General features: G+C 45.7%; 1 protein-coding gene across 1 annotated transcript; it reads left to right on the top strand.

Moving 5' to 3' along the window:
- Window positions 1-2,591: 2,591 nt before the first annotated feature.
- PTP4A2 (protein tyrosine phosphatase 4A2) lies at window positions 2,592-22,245 on the top strand. The gene is made up of 6 exons (XM_064471306.1): window positions 2,592-2,849; window positions 10,949-11,624; window positions 13,216-13,308; window positions 18,431-18,561; window positions 20,621-20,695; window positions 21,809-22,245. The coding sequence occupies exons 2-6, from the start codon at window positions 11,529-11,531 to the stop codon at window positions 21,915-21,917; spliced, it is 504 nt and encodes a 167-aa protein (XP_064327376.1). The 5' UTR covers window positions 2,592-2,849; window positions 10,949-11,528; the 3' UTR covers window positions 21,918-22,245.
- Window positions 22,246-23,889: the final 1,644 nt, after the last annotated feature.

Below are 23,889 nucleotides of genomic sequence, written 5' to 3'. Positions count from 1 at the left end.
AAATGGATGTGGTTCCCAGCGCCAGGCCAAGGAGCAATGTACTCTCCTCTGGCTGAATGCGGGCGATGGGTGTATTTTGGGTCACGCCTGCTCTGACCTCCCGCTGTTTGTCCATCTGTGAACATCTCCGGGAGCAGCCAATGGCTGGGTGGACACGATCACTTCTGACGGGACTGATCATCAGCTCTTGTTTTGCTGCAGAAGAGGAAGAGGCCCGGCAGCCCAGAGCACTCGATATTGTGCGTTATGCAGATGGCTGTCAGAGGCACTGCTGCTGCCAGCTCAGGCGAGAGGCCCTGCGGAGGGCTTCCCGTGGGAGCCCAGAACAGAGGAACTCTTGTTCCCCACGCAACGCTCCAGGCCTGGGGCAGAGGGGCTGGGAAGTGCCCGGCGGAGAAGGCCCTGGGGGTGCTGGCTGACAGCGGCTGGGCATGAGCCAGCAGTGCCCAGGTGGCCAAGGAGGCCACCAGCCCCCGGGCTTCTGTCAGCACTGGTGTGGCCAGCAGGAGCCGGGCAGGGATGGGGCCCCTGGTGAGGCCCCACCTCGAATGCTGGGCTCAGGTTTGGGCCCCTTGGGACAAGAAGGGCCTGGAGGGGCTGGAGCGTGTCCAGAGAAGGGCAGCGGGGCTGGGGCAGGGTCTGGAGCACAAGTGTGCTGGGGGGCGGCTGAGGGGGCTGGGGGGGTTTAGCCTGGAGAAGAGGGGGCTGAGGGGAGCCCTTCTCGCTCTCTGCAGCTGCCTGAGAGGGGCTGGAGTGAGGGGGGGGCTGGTCTCTTCTGAGTTGTTAGCAATAGGATGAGAGGAAGTGGCCTCAAGCTACATTAGGGGAGGTTTAGATTGGATATTGGGAACAATTTCTTCACTGCCCGAGCGGTCAGGCCCTGGCACAGGCTGCCCAGAGAGGTCAGGGAGTCACCGTCCCTGGGGGTGTTCAAAGAACATGCAGACGTGGCACTTGGGGACATGGTTTAGGAGGCCTGGGGGTGTTGGGTTGGGGGTTGGACTTGATGATCCCAGAGGTCTTTTCCAACCTTAATGATTCTATGATTGTTCCAGCTCTCACTGGTGCCGTATCCAGCGCATCTGCCCGCTCGCTGGGCTAGACCAACAGCAGCAGCAATGCCCGCAGGAACTGTCCATCTGTCCCATGGCTCTGTCCTTTGCTCCTGTATTTTTAATCTCAGCTGGCAGAAAAAGAAGCGTTAATCCGTGGCTCCAAATGAAGGTACTTCTTGTTACGGAGATTAATAAATGCTGGCTTCCAAGGCGCTCACCCTGCTGTTCTTGGGGATCTCTGGGAGCCTCAGTGATTTTCATCCCATGGCTAAGTATTTCCTGGCACAGCCCCTGCGCCGGCCCGATGCCCTGAGCAGGGTCCGGCCCGCCGATGGGGCAGGCTGCTGCAGCCCCACCATCCCTCACGGCCGCTCTTTTTTTTGGGGAAAAAGGCATCACCCCGTGTTTTTGGTGTGGGAGAAACCTCTCCTGGCAGAGCCAATTCAGCTGCTCTGACCTGGAGCCGGCCTCTCGGCGAGACTGCCGCGGGCACGGATCCCCGTCGTCCAGGCAGGATTGGGAAGCGGGCGGTGGAACCGCTCTACAAACACCGTCACACCCTTGACGTCAAAACCGGCGTCAGGAGGGACGTCACAGTGCGGGTTCGGCCGGGGCTGTCACCTTGGGTCACGCAACACCGGGACAAGCACCGGCCAAGCGCGGGGCCTTGCTGCGGCTCAGCACCGTGCTCCCCCCAAACCCCGAGTTACCGGAGCCGGGAACCGGAGCAACGGCTCGTTTGTTTATTCGGGTTTCGCCGTGCGCGGAACGACCCGCTCCCGGCGCGACCTCCCAGCGCCTCCGGGGGTACCGGGGCTGTGAGCATCGCCGTTTTACTCCCCGGGTACGCTCGGCCCTTCATAGAGCCCCCTCGGGACCCTGCGGGCAGGGCTCGGCCCCGCTCCCGGTACCGGCGTGGACGGGGGAAGCGGAAGCCGTGGGAACGGCCAGGCGGGCCGAACCACTGAGTGCGGCGGGTCGGGGGGAAAGTGGGCTGTACCACTGTGCGCTGGGAGGGGGGAAGTCGTGCTGGCGTGGAAGGGCACGCGTGCACGTGCGGCCGGAGGGCCAGTCCAAGTGAGCCGGAGTGGCGGGGGTGTGTGTATGTGTCGGGGCGTACCAAGGGTGACTGGGGACAGCAAGGCGGCGCAGTTCGCTTCAAGCCGAGCTCGCGGCGGGCAGGAGGGGCCGGGCGGCCGTCCCCGGGCTCTCCGGTCGCACAGAGAAGGGTCATCTCAATGCCCAAGAAGGGGGAAACGGGCTGTACCAACGCCGCCTCCCTCGCGGAGGGTTGTTCCCGAGGCTGTTCCAACAGCAGCTGGATGGAGGGAGCCGTTTCCCTCGGCAGGGGAAGGTCGCCCGGCAGCGGCAGTGGGGAGCGAGGCCGCAGTAGCGCCGCCTCGCCATGCCCAGGGCACCCCTGCGGCGGCGGATGGACGCGCCCTTCGCGCCGAGCCGGGGCGGTGGGAAGGCGGACCGTACCAATGCCGGATGTGGGTGTGAGGCGGGCCGTGCCAATCAGCGGCGGGCGGGTCGTACCAAGGGGCGCGGGTGGGGAGGGAGCGGCCTGTGCGCGAGGAGCCGTGTGGCGGCGCGCGGGCTCTTGGGTCTCTCGGCGCGGCCGGGCCGGACCGGACCGATCGCAGCCCCGTCACGGGCCCCGCCGCCGCCGGGCCGGGCCCGCCGCCCCCTCCCGCCCCGTCCCGCTCCTTCCCGTCCCTTCCCGTCCCCCGGCCCGCTGTGTGGGAGGCGCCGGGCCCGCTCGGAAGAACGCCGACGCGCTCAATGCCCAGGGTGAGGGGACCGGGCTGGGGAGGAGCTGGGGGGGCTTCGGGTGAGGAGGGACGGCGGGAGGACAGAGCCCCCGCCCCGGGGCGGGCCCGGGCGCTGTGTGTGGGGTGGGGAGGGGGGGACAGTGCCTCCGGGGTCCCCCCCGGCTTTTTGGGAGGCTTTGAGCGGATCCCCGGCCTGCGGGTCTGGTCTGGGGGCACCTTCTCGGCCCGGAGGGCCTCCTTCGGCCCTGCGGTTGATTTGGAGGGGTCTTATGTGGTTTGGGGGACCCGCCTCGTCAGCGTCCTTGCTGGTTTAGGAGGCTCGCTGTGGTCCGAGGGGCCGGTTCAGGGGGGTTCTTCCTGGACTAGGGGCATTTCCTGACCACTGGGCCTCGTCTGGAGAATCCTCCAGCCCCTGGGGAGCCCTTTGGCCTGAGGAGCAGGCTTGGGGGCAGTTTGCTAGCCTGTAGGGTCCCTACTCAACTTTGGGGCTGGTTTTGGGGGGTCCCCCCAGCCTGCGGGGTTGGACTGGTATAAGAGGACCCCCGTGTCCAGTAAGGCTGATTTTGGGATACTCTTGGGCTCCTTTTGTGGGGTGTCCCTTCTACCTGTGAGGCTGGTTTGGGGGGGTCCTCCCCTCATCTGTGGCGCTGGGATGAGTGGACCCCAAAGGGATGGGGGGGTGTCTGCCTTGTACCTGGGCTTGGGGGGAAGTTGGAGACATGATTTAGGAGACATGGGGGTGTTGGGCTGGGGGTTGGACTGTAGGATTACAGTGGATAAAGATACTGCCGGGGAGTGCTGGGTGAATGGGGGGGGACTGGCCTGTACCTGGTGTGGGGGTGTCTAGAGGGGGTTTCTGAGGGGAGGGGTGTTACTGATTCCTGTGTGTAAGTAGGGATGGGGGAAGGGTTTGAGAAAGGGTGGGAGGTTTGTTTTGTGAGGAAGGGGCCTGCCCTGTGTTAGGCCTGGAGATGGTCTGTAAAGATAAAGAATTTTTCTGGGGTCTGGGCTGTAAAACAGAGGGGGACGGCTGGGAGCAGTGTTGGGGGGGATCTTTCTCAGGCTGGAGGGGGGCACGTGGAGCTGGGAAGGAAGGGTGTCCAGGATGTGGCGGTTTTCCTGGGGTTTGAGCGGGGGCAGGGATGTGAATGCCGAGGCCGGTTTGTGTAGATAGATGGCTGGCCTGTGGGATTTGGAGCTGCCTGGGCTGGAAAGGGGGGGGACTTGATGAAGCCTGGCCAGGGCAGTGGCTGAAGAAAGTAATGTTGCTGAGGGTGCTAAGGGAGAGTGTTCCCTGAGAGACAGAGAGCTGTGTGCTTATGGGGAAGGGCTGTGGTTTGCTGCTTCAGGCGTCCTTTGGTGGGTGAGGAACCCTTGTTACTGAGAGGTTTGGGATTTGGAGCAGGGGCGAGGTTGCAGGCTGGGAGGTGTTACGGTATGGGGGTGATTGTAGCAGTGGCCTCCACTCGGCTGCGGTGATGGTTCCTCGTGGCTCCTTGGTGTGATTAGTCACGATCTGCTTTTTCTCTCGGGGCAGCTGTGTGCTTGTTGGCTTCAGCGTGAGGAGGAGTAAGGCAGAAAGTTGGCTTTTAAAGGCTACTGTATAAATGGAAACTCACTTCAAAACTCCCAAAATGAACCAGTCAGGTTCTGACTCAGAACTGCAGTTAGTATTTAAAGAAAAAAAAAAAGATAAACCCACCACTAGTAGCAGCCAGAAAACTCTATCTCCTTATGACTCAACGTGTAGAAATACTTAATTTAATGAACTCAACTGTTGGAAAGAAAAGATCAGTTGGAGTTAAGGTATGAGTAAGGATCTGCATACGTAGGGATGCACAGCTGGGAATGTCGGCCTTCTTATACGAGGCCCAGTTGTGATGTACATCTCCCACAAACACAGGTGATTGACTTCAGGCTCAATTCCCTGCAAATATCCATCATTCTCTTCCATGAAGCAGTACTGAGCTGTTCTTTCTCTATCAGAGCAGAGCTGAACTGTGATCGCAGCCGGTTTCCTCCCGCCGGACTTTGCCCTGTGGTGGAATGCCGTGTTGGTTAACTGTTGTGAGGCCTGGGAGGGAGAGCGCTGATGTGTGGCCCAGGGGAGAGCTGGGCGATGCGGGGTCACGGAAGGGCACGTTTCTGTCCTCACTTTAAGGAAGATGATCCACAGCTGGAAATGTAGCTCTTGAGATATTGTAGTGCAAGCAGATGATTTTTGTAAATCGTGTAGGTTGTGTATTGGTAATATCTGTGGAGGAAAAAACATGTCAGTGACATGCCATTACTGAGCTAGCAGAGAGGAGCTCTGTGTTGTCTGTTTTATCTGGATTAGTTTGACAGCTTCTTTGCCTGTTAAAGGATTGGAGATTTAAACCAGCTCTGTCTAAACATTTTGAGAGCGACCTATTGGCTCGAGAATCTGGGCTAGAAGTTACTCTGATGCACGTGAATTGCAGCGCTGGATCAGGCTGGCACCTATTTAGGCCAGTACCTGGCTGACGCGTATCATAAGAGAGTATAAAACACCTTTAGAGTGGCTGTTGACTTTGGTATCATCTCATGGCTCATTTTGCTAATTGTGAAGGGATGAAGGAGTCTTAAATCTCTGGATCCTTTTTTCTGCTGTAACACTTGAGGCGCCGCGTTGCTGTCTCTATTCAGATCACTGTTAGGTGTACTTTTTTGTTACCCCTTGTTTCTCTCTGTTCTGTACTAAAAAGTTAAATTCTTTTTGGTCTCTTACACTGAAAGTTAAGCTCTGCTCAAAATAATGGACTGTGGATTTTAACAATTGAGACTTTGTGGAAGTGAGTGAAATTTATCAGTAAGCTTCAGTTTCAATTGTCAGACCGAATTTAACTGCCACAGGAGTGTGGAATAGCAGCCAGCTCTCTCCTAAGTCATTTTTCCAGCAGAGGTATACGGCAAATTCAAACAAGTGAGATGAGTAAGATGCAAGTAGTTCAACTCTGTAACTGCATAGAATATCATCCCTGTTGCTGTGCGATTTGAAATTGCTTTTAAGTCCTGCTTGACTTGTTAATGGTTTCTTGAGGGGTGAGAATATTTAGTTTGAGTTGTCAGGGAGGCTGGTGATCTTGCAGGACTGTGTTTTCAAAATCCCACAGTTGGTACAGCTTATACGGCTCAGCGTTCTGATTTTTAGGAATGAGGTGTTAGTGTCACATACTCATGAACTGGTGTCTGAAGTAACTTGTGATTTTTTACTTAAATGCAGTTCTGTGACTTATGCAGGATAATTGCTTAAATTTCTTTTTCTTTAGCGGGGCCTTCTGGTGTTGACTTCAAACACTTTTAGTAACTTCAAACTTTCTGGGCATGGTATGTAAATAACATTCAAATGTGTCCTCTGAAGGGGTTTTAAAAACTAAATGGTGGGTGGGGAAGGCGTTTAAAAAAAATCCGGTGTCAGAACAGCATTTCTAGCTATGAAGCAGGTTCTATCTCACAGGAAAGAAAAGATCTGGAGCATAAAGCACGCGTGCCTATCAATTCTTTCTGAAAGAGCTAATGCAATATCTAACAGCTTCCCAGTGCTGAGCTTGCCAGGATGATGGTCTCTACGCATCGATGTCTGTGTTGGATACAGTGGTTTGACCTCACCCGAATTTAGGGATGGCAGCTAAATTTTTTTTTGCATAGTACTCAAAATTGAGTTCGGCTGCAGGATTCTTCTCTCGCTGAGTAGTCTTGCATGATATATTTGACAGTTCTTACTGTTTCCTGATGTGTCACTTTTAAGTTGAGACTTCTTTAATCTGGACTTTTTTTTTCTCTTGCTGAGGCAGATCTCTATCTGCTGCCGTGGGTTTTACAGCCTAGGACTGGGTTAGTGCAAAAGGAAACGAATGAGTCACCCGCAGAACTTGTCAGCAGCCTGGGAGGGAGCTCCGCAGCGGGGGTGGACAGGGTGGAACAGTAAAATTTTTGACCTCACCCCTCTCCAGGCACGTGTCATTCTGAGCAAGCTTCCTTCAGAGAGTGTTCAAGAATTTTTTCCAAGAACGTTCGTTCCAGAGTTTCTTTTCCCTATATACTAGGAGAGTATGTTTTAGAAAAGATGGTTGCTTCAGTTCTTGCTAATGTGCTATTCCACTGTTTTAAAGCTAATTTTGGAGGTCTTGGTGAATTTTTTCACTTGAAAAGCACCTTGTGCTCCAGGCGAAACAGGGCATTTTTGCTAGGGTATGGACAGAATGTGGGTCACTTGGCGGGGCAGTGCAGGAAGGGGAAGCGAAATGTGACGTACGCAGAGTGTTGGGAAAAGCCCAGCTGGGCTGCAGCGTCGTATCAGGATAGCAATTTTATGGGGTCAAGTTCTATTCCGTCAGTGCCCTGTGGTACTGGTGTCACGTGTGTAAGTGCAGACAAAAAGAATGAGGGTTTACAGAAGAAAAAGTGAAAGGGGAAAAATTCAGCAGCTCATGACCTGACTTTGTTAACAGCCAATGTGGACTCCCACTTACAGAAACAAAATCAGTTGAGATGGTTTCAAAATACTGGTCTTTAAAACACTGACGTATTCTTTTAATACTGACTGACAAATTAGCGGGCTTTGCTGTGCATCCTGTGCACTGGGTTATTTTGAAAGGTGATCCAAGTGACCTTTCCAAAGGTATCTGTGTTTTGCAATCTCTGGGAGCTGCAGCTGTTGCAAGCTCTTTCGCTGTCTCAGTGTAGCTAAGGCAGCACTTTTACCTGTGTGTTTTGAAGGTGATGGTGGAACCAGGAATTCCTTAAGATGTTACTACTTGTTTTTCATTAGACCTGTTTCCCTGAACTTGTAGAGGCTCAATACAGAAGAGCAAGCAACTTGCCCTATTGAAGTGTCTAATTTAGGAGTCAATGCAGTGATAGATGAGGCAGCCACTGGAGGTGAATATTGTAGGTGTGTTGGATTTTTACTTAAGGCAATCTCAAGTGAAGTTGCCGTTGAATCAGGAATTCATTTAACTGTTCTCTCTTAATTAGTGACCCCGATTTATTTATGCTCATTAATACAACTGCTGCTTGCTTATGTTGTAAGCATATTCTTCTCAAATCGGCCTCATTAGGCCTTATCAAGCTCTCTCTTATCAAGTGTGTTCGGCTGTGTGAGCGGGAGAGGTGGGGAGCTTGCAGCGCTCTCAGTGATAACTTAAATTAGTCCTGTCTGTAGGTGCAGAGGCTGTCACAGCTCACTAAACTTGGTTGTGCAGATAGGCATCTTGATTGATAATTACTCCCTGATAATTAAGTTAAACAACATCAGGACCTGGCTCCCAAGCATATCTAGTTCTTTGCAGATGCATGAGTGGCTATCCCTTGCCTTGTTTGTGCTGCTGTCTCTGCTTTTTCTCCTCCTTTGGTTCTTGATGGAGCTGTTGCACCTCATGGGTAGCGTTGATGTGTTGGATCCTTCTGCTGCCTTTCAGAGGCCAGCCACGTTAAAACATTTAGTGACTTTTTGGTTTCCCTGCATGTGCTGTCTCACTCTCTAAGTGCAAAAAGTTGAAGGTTAATTGGCCAAAAAATTATTTCTTGTTTTACATTGTGCATATACCTTGCTATTTACTGTTGTCAGTTTGATAGTGCTTGGTTCTCTTGGGATTCTGAAGTGCGAATTTGCTTGCTAACACAGGGAGGAAGAAAGTATTTACTTGGGGAGGTCAGAAGTTGTAGACAACAGGCTTTCTCCTGTTGTTCATTTTCTTAATTAAAAGCCTGGGTTTTCTTTTTAAACTTTAGCTTAACAGTTAACAGTTGAAAGTCATGGGAGGAAGGGATGTATGTGTCAGTAACCAACCTCCTTTAAAAATAGGGTTATGTGCTACATAAACTTCTCATCCTTCTGGAAATCATTTTTTAGACTTAAATACAGTGCTTTACATTTTTAATCACTCCTTAGCTAGTATCTAATTAAATGCTTCAGTAATATTCCGTGGGGAAGGTAAGATGGTGTCATTCCTGTTCTGCAGCTGAGCTGAGCTACTGAAAGTGGCTTGGCCAAGGGCAGAGCATGAGCAGCTGCAGATCTCAGAGCAGGCTTTGAGTTGGTGACTCCCCTGCCATACTTAATTTACTGGAACATGTCATCTCCATGTGTCCTTTCTTAATGACTTGGTAAATAGTTTTTACAAAAGACTTTTAAAATAATTGGGTTGAAGTTCCCTCTTTGATTTGCTTGAGGGAAGAGAAGTGTAACCATAATGATCTGATTTGATACAACTCAGTGCAAATAGCACTGGATGAGGCTCTTCCAACCAAATTGTTGGTGCTGAAAAGAAAAATGTTTAAAGGATTTGTTTAGATATGACACAATAGTTCTTCCCCTTGCGACAGTGTACTTTGTAATGCTGTAAGCCTCTGGTGCTCAGGATCCAAGTTTTGATCTCCTGTACCAAGATCTGTTGACCACTGTTTTTATTTAAATGACCTTGTTAGGTCCTAAAAAGTTAGTTTTGAAACTTCCTGTAAGTCTGCAGGTCCCTCTTCAGGATGTGTTGGGTGGCTGGAGTGTATGTTCAAATGGGGGAAAAACAGGCCAGTATTTGCCTGAAAAAAGACTTTCTTGCATCAAGTTTTACAGGTGTTGGACATGTGGATGCTGTAACTGTGGTCGTTCTGGTCCTGGTACATTATAGCTATAGCAGGCTGTAATAGATTCTAAGATAGCCTTTGCTTTGAGGTTCGGTAGCGTGTATGAGAGAGTTGTGATAAATGTGCAAGGATTGACAAGTGTAAGGGCTTGAGTATGATGTGTTCAGATGGGCCTTTTCCATCTGGGGTGACACTATATTCCATAGTCCTTACACTGCTAAAATATTCCAGGATTCATTTTTGAAATTTGTATTTCAGTCACTCAGAGTAAGAACTGTGTTAAGGTTGGGGGAGGTTATTGAAAACATCTTTGTTCTTGCCTCTGGCAACCTAATTAATGTATTTTTTTGGCATTGAAAGCTGTTCTTTAAGGAAATAATTGCTCTTCTTTGGTGATTTTTGACTTCATGTCAGTGAAAAAGGTAATTTTTTAGTACTTAATTTGACTATTTTAAAGTGAGGATCTCATTAAATGTTGAGCGCTCCAGAAGTTTGGGGTGTGAACTTCCATGCGTGTGCTTTCTTCTCTAATTGTATTCACTTGAGTGTGCCATGTTGACCTTTCTGCTTGAGTTGCAGGTTTGTGACTTCTGGCTGCTAGTCTGGATTTTATTCAACTGATATAAAACTTTCTTCCTTAAAGAAGTGTCAGTAGTGATTCTTTGGCTTCATGCTTTTTAACCATGTTGAAAAGCCATGTTGCTTATTTAGTGTTTCAACCTTAAAGAAGTTGAGCTAGTTGAGATTAACTTCATTTTCATCCCCTTAAACTTCATGGTAGAATTTAATTTTCCATCTTTTATTATTGTTGCTGAAACATCTATATTTTTGAATCCTGTGTGTTAGGACTGGAAGCTGCTGCTGTCTTAACACCTTAGCCTGTAAACACAGATAAGGCTGAGAATAACTAGAAGTCATTACTGCTAAATGACCATTTTGTTGCCTTTGAAATAACTGATTTCTGGACGATATCTCCCTACTGCTGTTGGGAGTTTAGCGATACAACAATGTTGGTGGAATTTATCTGCTAGCAAAAGCTCAGATATATGGCAGTTAAACTCTTATTTCTGCTTGTACTTCTTATTTAGTTCAGAAAATTAAGCCATACTAGTAGTATTTTTTACATATTTGGGCCAAAGCCAAACAGGCATGACGGTTCCAATAGATACTTCTAAGTGTGTGCTTGGCTTTGTGCAATTTTCTCCTCTTCTAGGGCACCTGGTTGGGAGGGAGGGGCTGCAGAGAGCACAGAAAGGTTTCCTTGTTCTCGGTTCCGGTGCCTGGCTGCAGTTACCAGAAGTCCCGTGTCTCTGGGCTAGCGCATACTCTGTGCCGGGAGAATATCTGGGATTACAACTATCGGGATTCCAGTAAAGATTGCTTTTTGTTTGGTTTGTTTTTTAAATGTAGTCTTATCTAGTCTAATTTGAGTTTCTCTGGGAGGGTCAATATTTGGTGTTTCGGGAAGTAGAAGCAACAATTGCTCTTACATGATATTTTTCTTCTCTTTAGGTGTTCTGTTGGAATATACGTCGCACATTTATGGCGATTCTGAGTGTGAGGGCAGACTTCTGCCAGGCCCAGCACAGCATCCTGGCTGACAAGTGAGCTGAGAGCAGCGGATTCTACGTGCCATAATTACTTTGCCTTGAAGACTCCAGACACAGCGAACACACTCAAATATATGGGATATCTTCTGCACATTGGAAGCATATTCCTTTTACTGACTCTAGCAAAACTAAGCATCAAGAAAACAAAGTGGAGAGAAAATCTGCCCTTACTTTTTTGCCTCACCAGTGCCTAAATGTAGAACAGGCTGCCTAGTCTTGCATATAGTCAGAATTTTTGGAGTCTGAAGGATACCACCTGCAGTAATTGAGGCCGAAGTTGAATTCAAGTGGATTCTGAAGCAAACCTGCTTTTCTAGAAACAAATTCCTTAAGGAACAAACACGTCAAAGCAAGCTCTGATCAATCCCAGGCATTTTAGTGGTCTTTTTAATGTTTTCTGCTGTGAAACGTTTCCAAGGTTATTGATTTTTTTTTTAATTTTCTTTTTTTTTTTTGGCCCCTTACATATTTTGTTTGCCATTATGAACCGTCCAGCCCCCGTGGAAATTACTTATGAGAATATGCGTTTCCTGATCACTCACAACCCAACCAATGCAACTCTCGGCAAGTTCATAGAGGTAAGGCAGTCAAACACAGCGTCATCCTTCTTTCCTTATATGCTCATAGTTACTGTAGAAGTACTGAACAGTCATTCTTAACACCTGTTGCACAACACTTTGGCTGTATGTTACATGTTACTTGAAACCTAAGACATTTTTATCTTTGCTCTATTCACATTCTCTTGACAGTATGAGAAGAGAATCCACAGATTGCTTTTTCCAGAGTTCTGCGTTTCTTTAATTGTGAGAGGCTGGTTGAGTTTCCATTTTAGAATATAGCCACACACCCTCGCCATTGTTCTTGTCCTGGTTTCTGAAGGACTGCTTGTTCTGTGACTTTAAATGTTATTTTGCATTAAATAATTCAGTGCTTCTAATATATCGATCTATTGGTCATGTTTTTGGCTGTTAAAGAAGTGGTTAACAGGATTGTAACTGGTTTCTGACCTTTCTTCTCCCTTTGAATAGGATTAAGTGCAATCCTTAAACGAATGTTTTAGTTTACAGGATGTGCTCTCAAACTGCCTTACCAGTCTCAGAATTGTCAGAGATTTCAGGTGCCAGAATTTATCCATGAAGAATGACACCTGCCTGCATCGAACTGTGGGAAGTGTCAGTGGTGATAAGCAGCGGATCAGACCATTAATGACACAATAAGATCTTAAATACTGCAAAATTTAATATTCAGTTTTCTGAAAAAGTAACAGATGGCATCATCAGAAGTAGTAGTACAGTGTATTTCTGCATTCTGGTTTGCTATAAATCTGCTGTATCTTTGTGCCCTTATATCTAGAGGACTTTTATCTTATGTATGCAGGTCTTTTCATTCCAGGGAGATCCTGTTGTTGGATACTGATGCCTTACTGTGGCTATTAACAGGCTTCCATCATTTAGCAGTGTGCTCTTCACCATGAGTCTGCTCAGATATTAGCGGTTGATTTTGTCTGAAAGCCACATTCTTTTGGTCTCTTTATATTTTTTTTCCCATTATTGTGGATTGTCTTCCTCTTTCAGGAGTCTTGGCTCCGGAATAGATATTACTGCTAATTGTTAGAAGTTTTTGTGATTCATTCCAAACATGAGAGGAAATTCTGCTTGCTGTATGAACCTTCAAAGTGAACTGGAACAGCTTGTGTTTGATCTTCTGATTATTTATCTAGCACAATGTGCTACTTATAGTGCATTAGAAGGAAGCTGGAGTATGGTGGTGTGTGTGTTCTGTTCCTCCCTCCCTCAAAATGTCAACACTGGCTGAAGCAAACAGTTCCAGCCTTCTATTTAAAGAGAAGAAGCTGCATGGAGAATATAAGCAGCTGTTTTAATTTTGCTCTTATATATGCAAATTTTTTCCACCTTGGCACTTCCCTAGAGAAGAATAATTCAGAGGTGTTTCCTAGTTAGTCCTGTCACTTGTAACCGGAGTCCTAATGTAGGCCATAACCCCCCCCACCCCCGTCTGAGTTGGCCCTTGTGCCTTCATTGTGTAGTCACCTTGGAGCTGTGCAGCAGTCACAGTGCTGTTGACTCTGTGGAAAACGTTTAGTTTTGTAGCTGATGAGAAAGTTCTTCACTCTGTCAGTGTGCTCACATGTTTTCCTTTTTCTTAAAGGAGCTGAAGAAGTATGGAGTGACAACCTTGGTGCGAGTTTGTGATGCCACTTACGATCAAGCTCCTATCGAAAAAGAAGGAATCCATGTTCTAGTGAGTTGCCTTAAACTGTCTAAAAATGAAAAATCACTTGTCTATAAGTGGTGGGGATGGCCTTCATGCTTGGGGCGAGAGGTTATGACTGTTTCAGATCGGCCAAAAGTAGCGTCATCCCCTGCATCAGCTAAAGCTGGTTTTGAGAAACTTACTGTGCTTTTGTGCAAGTTACTTGCTGATCCATTACTATTCCCTGAGCACTTAGAGGGGTCTGTTCTGGGATTTTTGGATTTGTTGAGATATTTTTGGTTGCCTTTTAATAACTAGTTCGATACTAACCCAGTATTCAGCCTTGTGGGCCGTGCAGCTCGGTTTGGTCCTTCTCTCTAGATAAGCACTTCTCAGCTTTACTGTTGACCCCCTCTGGAAGCAGATAAAACTGCCTTCTCTTGCTCTTTCAAAAAGTGCCACCTCTTGAGACTATAGCTGACACGTTGATAGAGGCTTCTGTGGAGTGGCTGTAGCAGGATATTGATCTATAGCCTCATCACTGCTCACCTCAAAGTGGAGCCTGGCTGTTGGTGGCTTCCAGGTTCTGCAGGTGGAATTCCTTCACTGCTTCTCAGAGTTAACATTATGCAATGACTCTCTGACTATAGTGTCTAGTATTGCTTGGGGTTTTAGGGGAGGTTTTTTTAATAGGTGTGTGCTCATACTAAGCTTGCAGGCGGTATTTTTCCAGGCAATACTTCTGAATTATTATATCTGACACACTATAATCAGTTTATTTTACCAGAGTGAGTAATACTCTGTTGTGAGGCCAGAAATCGCATCTTACCTGCATGTTGCAGGTAGTCAGTCTTCTGTTGCCTCTCGATTTTTATTTTTTTTTATGGCTCAGTCAGAGGCAAACTTCTGCGGTTTTCCATTAGGAAAAAAAAAAACAACTTGTGTCTTGGCATATCTGTGAAAACTCCATGTACAGGTCAGTCAGGTTTCTTGGCTCCTGGCCCTAGCAAGCATTTACTCCAGTTCCAGGCAGCCACGTGTGCCTCAGTGATCTTGGAAATATCGGTCACTACAGGGCTACCAGTGCTCCTAGGGCTGTGCTTTGGAATAGCATTTTTGTTTCCTCTAGGACTGCCTTGGACTTGAGCGTCACAGCATTTTCGGGTATGCTGCTGTGAAACCTCTAGCTGTGATATTCCTCAGGTTGTTGGAGACTGGAAGGATTAAACTTCTGGTGTGGAAGCCCGCAGAGCCCTGATTTAAGCTGGGGCTTAGAGTATTTCTGTGTTCCTATGCCAGAGCACAGATTTGAGTTCTTCCTAGAAGACTTAGGACAGTTTTGCAGGTGTCCAGCTCTGCCAGGGCGGCTGCCCTGTGAGGCCAGCTGACCTTGGTTCCTGCAGCTGTGAACGAAACCCACCTTCTCTGGTCTGTGGCTGGGGCCTCCGGGGCAGCTGCAGGAGCTGGGGAGTGCTCTGGAGCCTGCACTTCCGAAATAGTTTGGGGATTTTTTGGTTCCCAAGAAACTTTAAAACTTGCTGTTGGGTAGGTTTGAGCTGACAGCAGATTTTTGAGGAAGCTTTTCTAAAGACTGGAAGTGCTGTTTCTGCCAGCTCTGCTAAGTACTGTTCTTTTGGAGAGCCTTTCGCTTTGAGCAACACGTGTGAATGTCTTGTGTCTCTACACATTTGCCTCCGCTAACAAACCTCTGCGTTTGGTATGTACCAGTACTTCTTAGTATTCCATTGCTGCAGAAGGAAGAACAGGAGAGAGTATAAATCCACCAGGCATCTAAGGGTAACAGAAAGCAAGAGGTGACAGGGAAGGTTTGCTGCTAATGCCATCACTGATCCTGACGATCCCAGTCATGAGGTTGTTTTAATAATTTACTGTATTGCAGTAGTGTTTTGCTATTTGAGATAAGTTTAACCAGTCACCGACCTGACCACCTCCTGCAGAGCTTTTCCTTCCTATGAATGCATGCTTCTTCAAAGCAGAGTCCCGTTGCTGTTCAGAAATGGTATTGAATTACCATCTGGCTGAGAAAATAACACGTCACTATTTAAAGCTAATATTTGCTAGCAAAAATAACATCAAGATTAAAAACCCAGCCTGAGAGAGATTAGTGTCTATTTTAATACGATTGAGGTCAAAAGCATAGTGAAACCCCTGAAAATGAGAGCGTTTTAGCAAAGCCTGCTCTCATGCTGTGATACAGGATCACGTACTGGCAAGATGGGTAGAATGTGGCAGCTAGAGAGTTGCTTTGGCAGATGGCATAGTGAGAGGAGAATTAGATGTTCCGTGTTTGAAGTAGTACTATTGCATGCGCATGTTTATCAACAGAGATTAAATCCAAGAGATAGGAGGCGGGGATGGATTTAGTTTCTGTGGGCTTGTGCAGTTCTTATGGTTATGTTCTTGTGTAAGGTCTTGTAACACAGAAGTGCTACATCGGGAAAAAATGGTAGGTTTTTTTTTTCTGGAAGTATTTTTGTGCTGGCTGGCAACCAAGGAGGCTGCAGCAGTTTTGTTCATCCTCAGGATCTAAGACATGTTTCACTGCTCTGCTTCTGTCGGTCCTTCATTTACTGTTCATCCCTAGATCAGACTTCCTTTACGCTCTGTGCCCTACGGAACGGCCACCACCTGAATGCTAGCAGGCAGTCGGCAGTGCCAGTGTTAGAGATGTGACTTCGTTGCCATCTGATATTTACTGTATCACCAGGGGCTCTGGCATTGAAGGTGGGAAAGTCCCACGCTGGTGGCTGCGGTCCCATCCTATGCAGACGCAGGCAGTCCAGGGAGTGTTTTGCCATTGTAACTTCTGCGTGGGCTGCACACACATGGGTTTTGAAGAGAGGGATCTTTGTCACTTTAAAGTCCTATTACTGCATCTTGGTCATCTTAGTTCTGCATTGCCAATCCTGCAGTCCTTGCTGACCGACAAATTTGGAGCTGTTCTGCTGAGTAAGGCTGCTCCATATAAAGGGTAAATAAGAATAACCCTTTCTTGCCTATCATCCTTCCCAGCTACTGCAGGGTGGCACAAAAGAGCTATACCTTCTGTGTGTGCAGTCTCAGTGCATCGTCCTGGTTATTAATGACTGTTTTGGTTGAGGAGCTTAGCAATTTATTTTCTATCCTGTCTGACAGGAATTCAGAGGTGATGCTGGCAGAACTCGTAATCAGGAAAATAACTGCAAAACTTTGCCCCAGTTAGTCCTCTCGTCCGAGAATTATTCGCGTTCCTCATTCTGGGCAGTGTCCCATGCAGCAGTGTTTTATCAGTGCTAATTTAATGCCAGTGGTGTACTGTTCCTGGGAAGGTGATGATCTGTGTGGAAAGAACGATTGTCATTAATTCAGGCCAGCACAAGGGTTTTGTGGACATGATGGTTAACACATAAGCTGAAGCAACGTAGTAACCTCCTGTGTTTGGTCTGAAGGAAAGGATTCAATTTAATCCAAAGATGCAGAACTGATGTGTAAATCATTGTTCTTTGCAAGGCAGTTTCAAATGAAGGCATCTTGCAGTGGATAATGCCCCTTCTCTTGGCAGCCCGTACATCTCTTCCTGGGACAGTGGATGACACTAGGCCTAAAACAATGCAGCTAGCAGCATGCGATTGAGTGGAAAATCTCATAAAAGCCTTTTATTAGAAAGAACTAGTTTTACTTTAGGATCTTGTTTCTATAGCCTTTTATTTTGCTGTGTTGTCCCGGATATTTTTAATTTCCCTTTTGCTTTAATAAAGTACTCTGCACTTTTCAGGCTTTGTGTATCTTTCTGAATTAATCGTGGGTAAAGTTCTCAGTGACTTAAAAGCTTTTTGATTTTGTAGTTCCAAGATGCAGATTTCTACCTTGCAGCTTGAAGTGCTATCACATTTGTAAGGTGCTCTTGGGCCAAGGTTGTGTTAAGCTGTCCTTGCTGTTCAGGAAGTATTAGGGTAGCCATAAGTGTGTTTCAAAATGAAATGTCTGGCAGATTTTTACCTTTGGTGGTACTTGATCAGAGTTTCTGTGTGCTTGTTTCAGGCTTCAGAGAATGTTATTTCATATTAACCTGTTCTCAAGATACTACTTGAAAGACTTGTTTCTAGCCAAGGAGGGAGGAATAGGCCTCCTTTCAAAGCAGTTTCCCTACCATTTGGAGAGGTGGTTGAATAATATGAAACTCTGGCTATGAGTCTCTCTTGTAAAATGCATTGCCTCTAATGAAAAGTGCTAAATAACAACCAAGTATTATTTTTTTCCCTTGCATCTGGGAGTGCTCTGTCTACAGCACTCCCTGTGTCTGAGAAGATTATAAAGCATGTGATGTTGTGCTTGGTCTTGAAATGTAGGACGTGTAGTACTCCGCTTAGCACAAGTTCCAGGAGAGCTGTGACCTCGATAAAATGGGAAGCTTCTTGCACGTAATTTTGATTTACAGCCATGTTGATGATACTAAACGTGGCCTAGGTAGTGTAAATGCTGTCTACCCCTTGAAAATGCAGAAATGTAATTGTAAATGCTGATTAGTTGTTGACTTTGCCTTTGTCTAAGCACTCTTTTGCTTGTGAACGTGCCTTTCTGACTTGAAAATACCCAGGTAATTTTAACTGGCTTGCTTATTTCGTGCACAGCAGCTGGACAAGCTGCTCCATTTCGTGCACAGCAGCTGGACAAGCTGATCCATTTGAGCTGTTATGAAGTACCTTCTCCTCTGCCGATTCTCTTGAATGTTTATGAAGTACCCTCTCCTCTGTACAGAGTCTGCAGTACAAATAGTATTTTAAAAGGCTGACACAATCGCAGGCAAAAGTCTACAGAGCTCTCATCTTTCAAATGTTTATTTGAAATGTCTATTGATTTTTACATATTTTTAATAAAATGAGATTTCAAGGGCAGCTATTTTTCCAAAAATTCTATACTACAAAGGAGGCAGTGTAGAGTTTTATTGAAATTTTATTGAAAAGCGCAATTAAATGGTTGTTAAATGTTTAGTGTTGCATTATGATATTGACTTGCAAGCTTCTGTGCAACCAGAAAAATACCCACAGGACTGTTCGTGTAGTACGTGCTTCTTGCTGAATGGAACATTTCCCTTACCCCAGTTATGGTTACCTTGCTGTCGATTATGGATTGACATCCTTAGAGCTAATGTCCTTTTTCTCCTTCAAAGGACTGGCCGTTTGATGATGGAGCACCACCCCCGAATCAGATAGTTGACGACTGGCTAAACCTGTTGAAAACCAAATTTCGTGAAGAGCCTGGATGCTGTGTCGCTGTTCACTGTGTTGCAGGCTTGGGAAGGTTAGTGTGCCGCTGGCTTGTTCTCATACTGGATTTAAAGTTAGCTTATTTGTTTGGGAGGTAGGTCATGGAAGGTGTTAAGTAAATGCCAGTTTCTCTCTTTTCTCCCAAATAACACTTGAAAGCAGCAGTATCAAGTTTGTGTCATTAAAGCAAGAGAAGCTTACTGCAGCTTAAAACTCTTTAGTCATTTCATAACTCTGATCCAGGATGAGAGGAAAACCTTGGAGAGATTGTTCAGAACGCTTCTGCCAATGATGAATGACACGAGCAGTTAGAGATGCTATTAATTTGGAAGTGTGGCTTTCTGCTAAAACAATAAAATCTCTTGTGCCTCTTGACAAATGCAGTATACATGTATAGTACAATTTCTAAGGCTGTAAATTTTTTTTTTATTTCCTCCTGTTTTCAACTGGTATCTATTAAGCACGTGGTAATAAAAAAAAGGCATTTAGAAAAGACTGGTTCAATTACTTTTAGTCTGAAGTGGCTTCACTTCAGTGGTAAGAAGAGTTAGGCTTGTATTTCTTGCTCGCATGTCTCTCCTCACTACTCAAAATACAACTTCCTTCTTTGGGAAGAATTTCCTTTCAAGATGAAATAAAAAAAAAAGACTGATTCAGGAAAGCTAAATGCTGCATTCATGTTCCCAAATGTAATCGCTGGTTGTTATGTTTATCCTGTGGGCTAGAAGGAAATGGAGCTTAAGTGTTAGTGTTCTTGCAATAACCATGGAACTGCTAATATTTAAGGACATGAATAAGTGGGCAAGAAAGGTAGATTAAAGTAGTCAAGTAAGCACAGAGTTGGAGTGCGTCAAGTTCTTAAATTTCCACCTCTAGAGAAGAAGAGATGGGGGAAATGAAGAGGTAGAGGGAGAAACGGCCAATATTTAAAGTCACAAGAGCCAAAAACCCTGGGCAATTAACATTTGTTTATCCATTTCTGCTCTATTTTTATCTGAGGAACATCCTTAGGAAGGTGGCCACATGTAACCCAAGTGATTTTCAGCTCTCCTGTTTCTTGCATAATACCAGGCCAAAGGGTACCAGAGGCTTCCTGTCTTCTGTGTGTCACATAAGCTCGTGTTGTGCATCTAGTCCTTACAGAATGACCTTTTTGCTGCTGGTCTCAGACTGGCAGAGGAAAAAGCGAGAGCTTTACAGATTTTGCTTTAATCTGGAAAACTGTCTACCTGTAGTGGGGAATTGAGCTTCAACTCTAGTAAACAGAGACAGCATTTTTTTTTTTAAAGTGACTTTTGAGGTTTCAAATTGTTTCCTTCAGAAAGTGAATAATTCTGTTTATGCAGGAGCAGCATGGCAGTGATAGTGAGAGTTGTTTTTCCTGAACTGTGTTTTTGTTTAGCTGTTTAGATGAGTAAAAGCTGTGCAGCTGCTAGCACCCATTTAATCCTTCACTGCACTACCATCAGCGGTGCCTGTTGCAACTGTGTGTGTTTAGTCGGGTCAACATCAGCCCAGGAGAAAGTCAGTGTGTACTGTGGTTTCGGCTTGTTTGAAAAGCTGGCTCTTTACACTTAACCTGTTTCCAAAATGTTAACCCCAAAGTAGAAAGTTTTACTCTATTGTCCCTGGAATGCCCAGTTCCCGGTGTACAGCGCATAACTGAAAAAAAAAAAAATTCATGTAAATCATCTGTTCGATGCTTCATAGATCTGTCTCAGGTACAGCAAAGCCTACAGTGTTGTAAGAAGCAAAATGCATGTGAGAAGTATTGCACGCTTGTTTTGGCCAAGTAGAAAATTAGGTTAAAGTGAAATGAGAAAGTGTAAGTATCTCGAATTATTGTTTCATGCCCCAAACACTAAGGAGCTATTGATTTTTTATTTTTTTTATTCTTCTGTGTGTGTGCTGGAAACAGAGCTGTCTACTAAAAGAAATTTTACATTAGGTACTCTGCAGGCAAATGTCTTTCTGTAGATAATGCTTAAAGAGAAAATACTTAAGCTATTTGTTTATAGATTAATTTGATGTATTTTGAAGGGTTCGATGTATTGTTTCTCCAGATCTTCCTTCAATATTGATTTCTCCTTTAGGGCTCCTGTACTGGTTGCACTTGCTCTCATTGAATGTGGAATGAAGTACGAAGATGCAGTTCAGTTTATAAGGCAGTAAGTTAAACTTCCCCATTCTCAAGAAATATCTCAGTTTGTTGTATATGAACAGCGCGCGTCCTCCGCAAAGCCTGTTAGATTTCTGATTAGTTTTCCAATAGCTATTTCCTGACAATAATGGGCATTACTGTGACATCATTGCTGAGGTTTGTGCCCTTTCCTGTGTTTAGAGATGAGGATTAAAAGGTGATCTTGCCTTTTTTAAAATCTGGGTTTATAGATCAAGCCATTGACCTAAGACTCAAAGGTTTTGAACTTGGGGACAAAAAATGTCTAAGCTGGGACTGTAAAAATAATGGATGAATTAGACATGGACTAGTTGCTCCAAATTAAAAAAAAAATTTTTAGTGAGGTTGGGCCCCCAAAGAGAATTTCTGCAGCAAGTAGGTGAGCACCAGCACCCCTGCCAGCATGTGGGTGAGTGATACCCACCCAGGAGATGTCAGAAACCACCTGGCTGGAAGATAACAAAACTGGTAAAGGATGAGACTGCAGAGCTCTGTTGGTCTAGTGATAACATCGGATCTTGAAATGAAGCCCAGCAGGAAAGATTATGTTGAATGAGCTTTGCCAAGAAAGCAATTCATCCTTTTATGGATTCCCAGGGACTGCAGTTATCTTTGTAAACTGTCTTGCTGTCAGATTTTTCTGAATTTTTCCTTTCTTAAATTCTGTGTTTCCTCTTCCTGGGTACAGTACCTCTTACACTGAGGAACTCTTTTCTGAGAGCCTCTTAGATACTTGTATCTGAATGCCACGGCCTTTATTTGCTAGCTAATATCATAAACACATGCATCTGCAAGGAAAAGGTGACCTTGATGTTGTTCAGTGACTACAGCTGGCAATGGGAATAAACTCTTCCAATCCAAGAAAATATGCTGAAATTTCCTAACTGGATTTTTGTTTTAATATTGGCATGTAGGTGATGAACTGCATGTGCTGGCCTGGTTTATCCTTCCTCAGAGTGTGACTGGATGCGGAACCAAGCTAAAATTCTGTTCTGTAGATACAGAAAAGCTTTGAAATGAGGGCTAATATGCTTTAGAATGTATGTGGTGATTGAAGCAGTACTTTTTCCATTGATATTAGCCTTCATTCTCTTTGTTTTAGGAAAAGGAGGGGAGCTTTCAATTCCAAACAGCTGCTTTACCTTGAGAAATACCGACCTAAGATGCGATTACGCTTCAAAGATGCCAACGGTCACTGCTGTGTTCAATAAAAAAAAAAATCTCAAACGAAGGCAGAAGTTAGCATGGCTGTTTTCTGGACTCTTGGCACCTGGAAATGTGAATCTGGAATCAAACTACGTCATCAAATTAGTGGTGGAGTCAGTGCTCCTCAACCTCTGTCCTAATGGTGGTGATGATTGAAAAAAAAAATAATAAAAAAATAAAAAAAAATTAAGAGAAACATTTCAGTGAAGGATTGTTTTCTCCTTAAGCTGCAGTTTGAACATCTGCAAGGAGAAAATCAGTTTCTGAACCTGTATTTTTAACTTTTTAAGAAAAGAAATAAAGTAAATTTTATGTCTAAGGAAAACCAGCAGAGCATTGGCTTGTGCAGAAACTATTTTCTTGATTTGAGGAAAGTACCCCACAGTTAGGGCCTGATACAGTAATTCCTATGGGACTCTCTTAAATGGAGTTGCCTTTTTTTTTAAACCTTGCTGGGACCTGGCAGAGACACGTGAGGAGGAGCCGTTGTTGCTGTATGGGAGCAGTCTGACAGCCTTAAGCCCACCCTGGGCATATTCTAGAGGTTCAGTGATGTCTGTGTTGCATGTCGACGTGGTGTTCAGACTCTGCAGGTGTGAAAAGGCTTCCTAGTGGGCTGTAACAGAAGACTCACTGCCTGATATCTTTGGTGAATCTGCTAAAGGTCTTTTCTGGTTGGCGGGAGATAGTGCTTTTAACTGCGTGAGTGTGTGTGTGAGTGTGTGTGTGAATTTATGTGCGCATGTATGTCAGTCTTATTTTTCCAAAGAATTTGGCTGAGATGTTAATTGTCTTTCTGTTGCAAGATAGAAAATCTATCCTGGCAGAAGACTGATACTCAAAAGTGTCCCAGGTGAGCAAGGGGCAATTCCAGACAAGGACTTAAAATTAATTTATCTGTCATAAGGAAAAAAGGCTTTTTGCTGCTGTCCAGATTCTCTGCCTTGCTGAACACAGTAAATCAGGATTTGGGGGGAGGGTCTCCTTTGTTTTGTATGTGAGAGAAAGCTGGTACGCACGCAGGAGTGCGTTCCATGAGCAGGTATCTTCCCGCACTAGCCCTCGTGTACAGTTCGGTTTAACCACTGATTGCCTTGTTATTTTCTATTAGGCTCTTTTGGAGGGAGAATCTCTAGTCACACACCAACATGCCTGTCTTGTATTCACCATTGGCAGACCATAAATACGCTGATTTTCAGAGTGTGGATTGGCACCATGTTCTCTTTGTCGGGCCGTTGGTGTTGTCAGTGGATTAATGGAGACAAGTCATTTTACAGCCTCTAATGAGCAGTTTCAGCCAGGTTACTTCTACCAAACACGCGTTAACTTAGTGCCCTGCCCCAGTAGTGACCTCATGTGCTTTCAACGTGACGGTATGTCTGTAATATTCAGCCACCAAAGGCTTTGAATACAGGTTTAGGGTCATGCTCTCCTGGGATCTCTTGCTGTGGAGCACCAAAGGCTTCTGTTGGTCTGTGCCTGTAGTGGGTGCAGACTGGTACCCATCTTTTACCAATACCTCAGCTGCTGGTGACATGAACTGCCTTCACAGCATTTCTTCCTGTTCTAGACTTCTGGTTTTAGTCCACAGCTCAGTTGTGCAAACATTTTCGGAACAGAAGTAATGGACTTTTCGAATTCTATTCCTGGAAGGGATTTATAAATTTAAGCAACAAATAACGGTACTTGTCAAGTCCCTCACTTTACTGATACGCCAAGGGACCTCTTTGAGGTCCACGGCTAGAAAACGCTGCACTCCGCGAGGCTCGGTCTGTACCCTGACTCAAGCTGTATTGTTGTACTGAGTTCCTTCCTCCCTTTAAAATGTGTAACGTTTCTGATTTCTTTGATAGATAAAGGAGACGCAAAAGTGTTTGTGATGTCAATGCCTACATTAGGGAAATAACGTATCTGGTAATGTTTGAGTCCACGTGGGAGGTAGACGATGCTGAAATTAACTAATTCTGGCCTTTACCT

The sequence above is a fragment of the Phalacrocorax carbo genome, chromosome 22 (genome assembly GCF_963921805.1).
Source record: "Phalacrocorax carbo chromosome 22, bPhaCar2.1, whole genome shotgun sequence".
In the NCBI taxonomy this organism is placed as follows: domain Eukaryota; kingdom Metazoa; phylum Chordata; class Aves; order Suliformes; family Phalacrocoracidae; genus Phalacrocorax; species Phalacrocorax carbo.
Note: the sequence above shows the minus strand (reverse complement) of the source record. Positions and strands in the feature narration are given on the sequence as shown.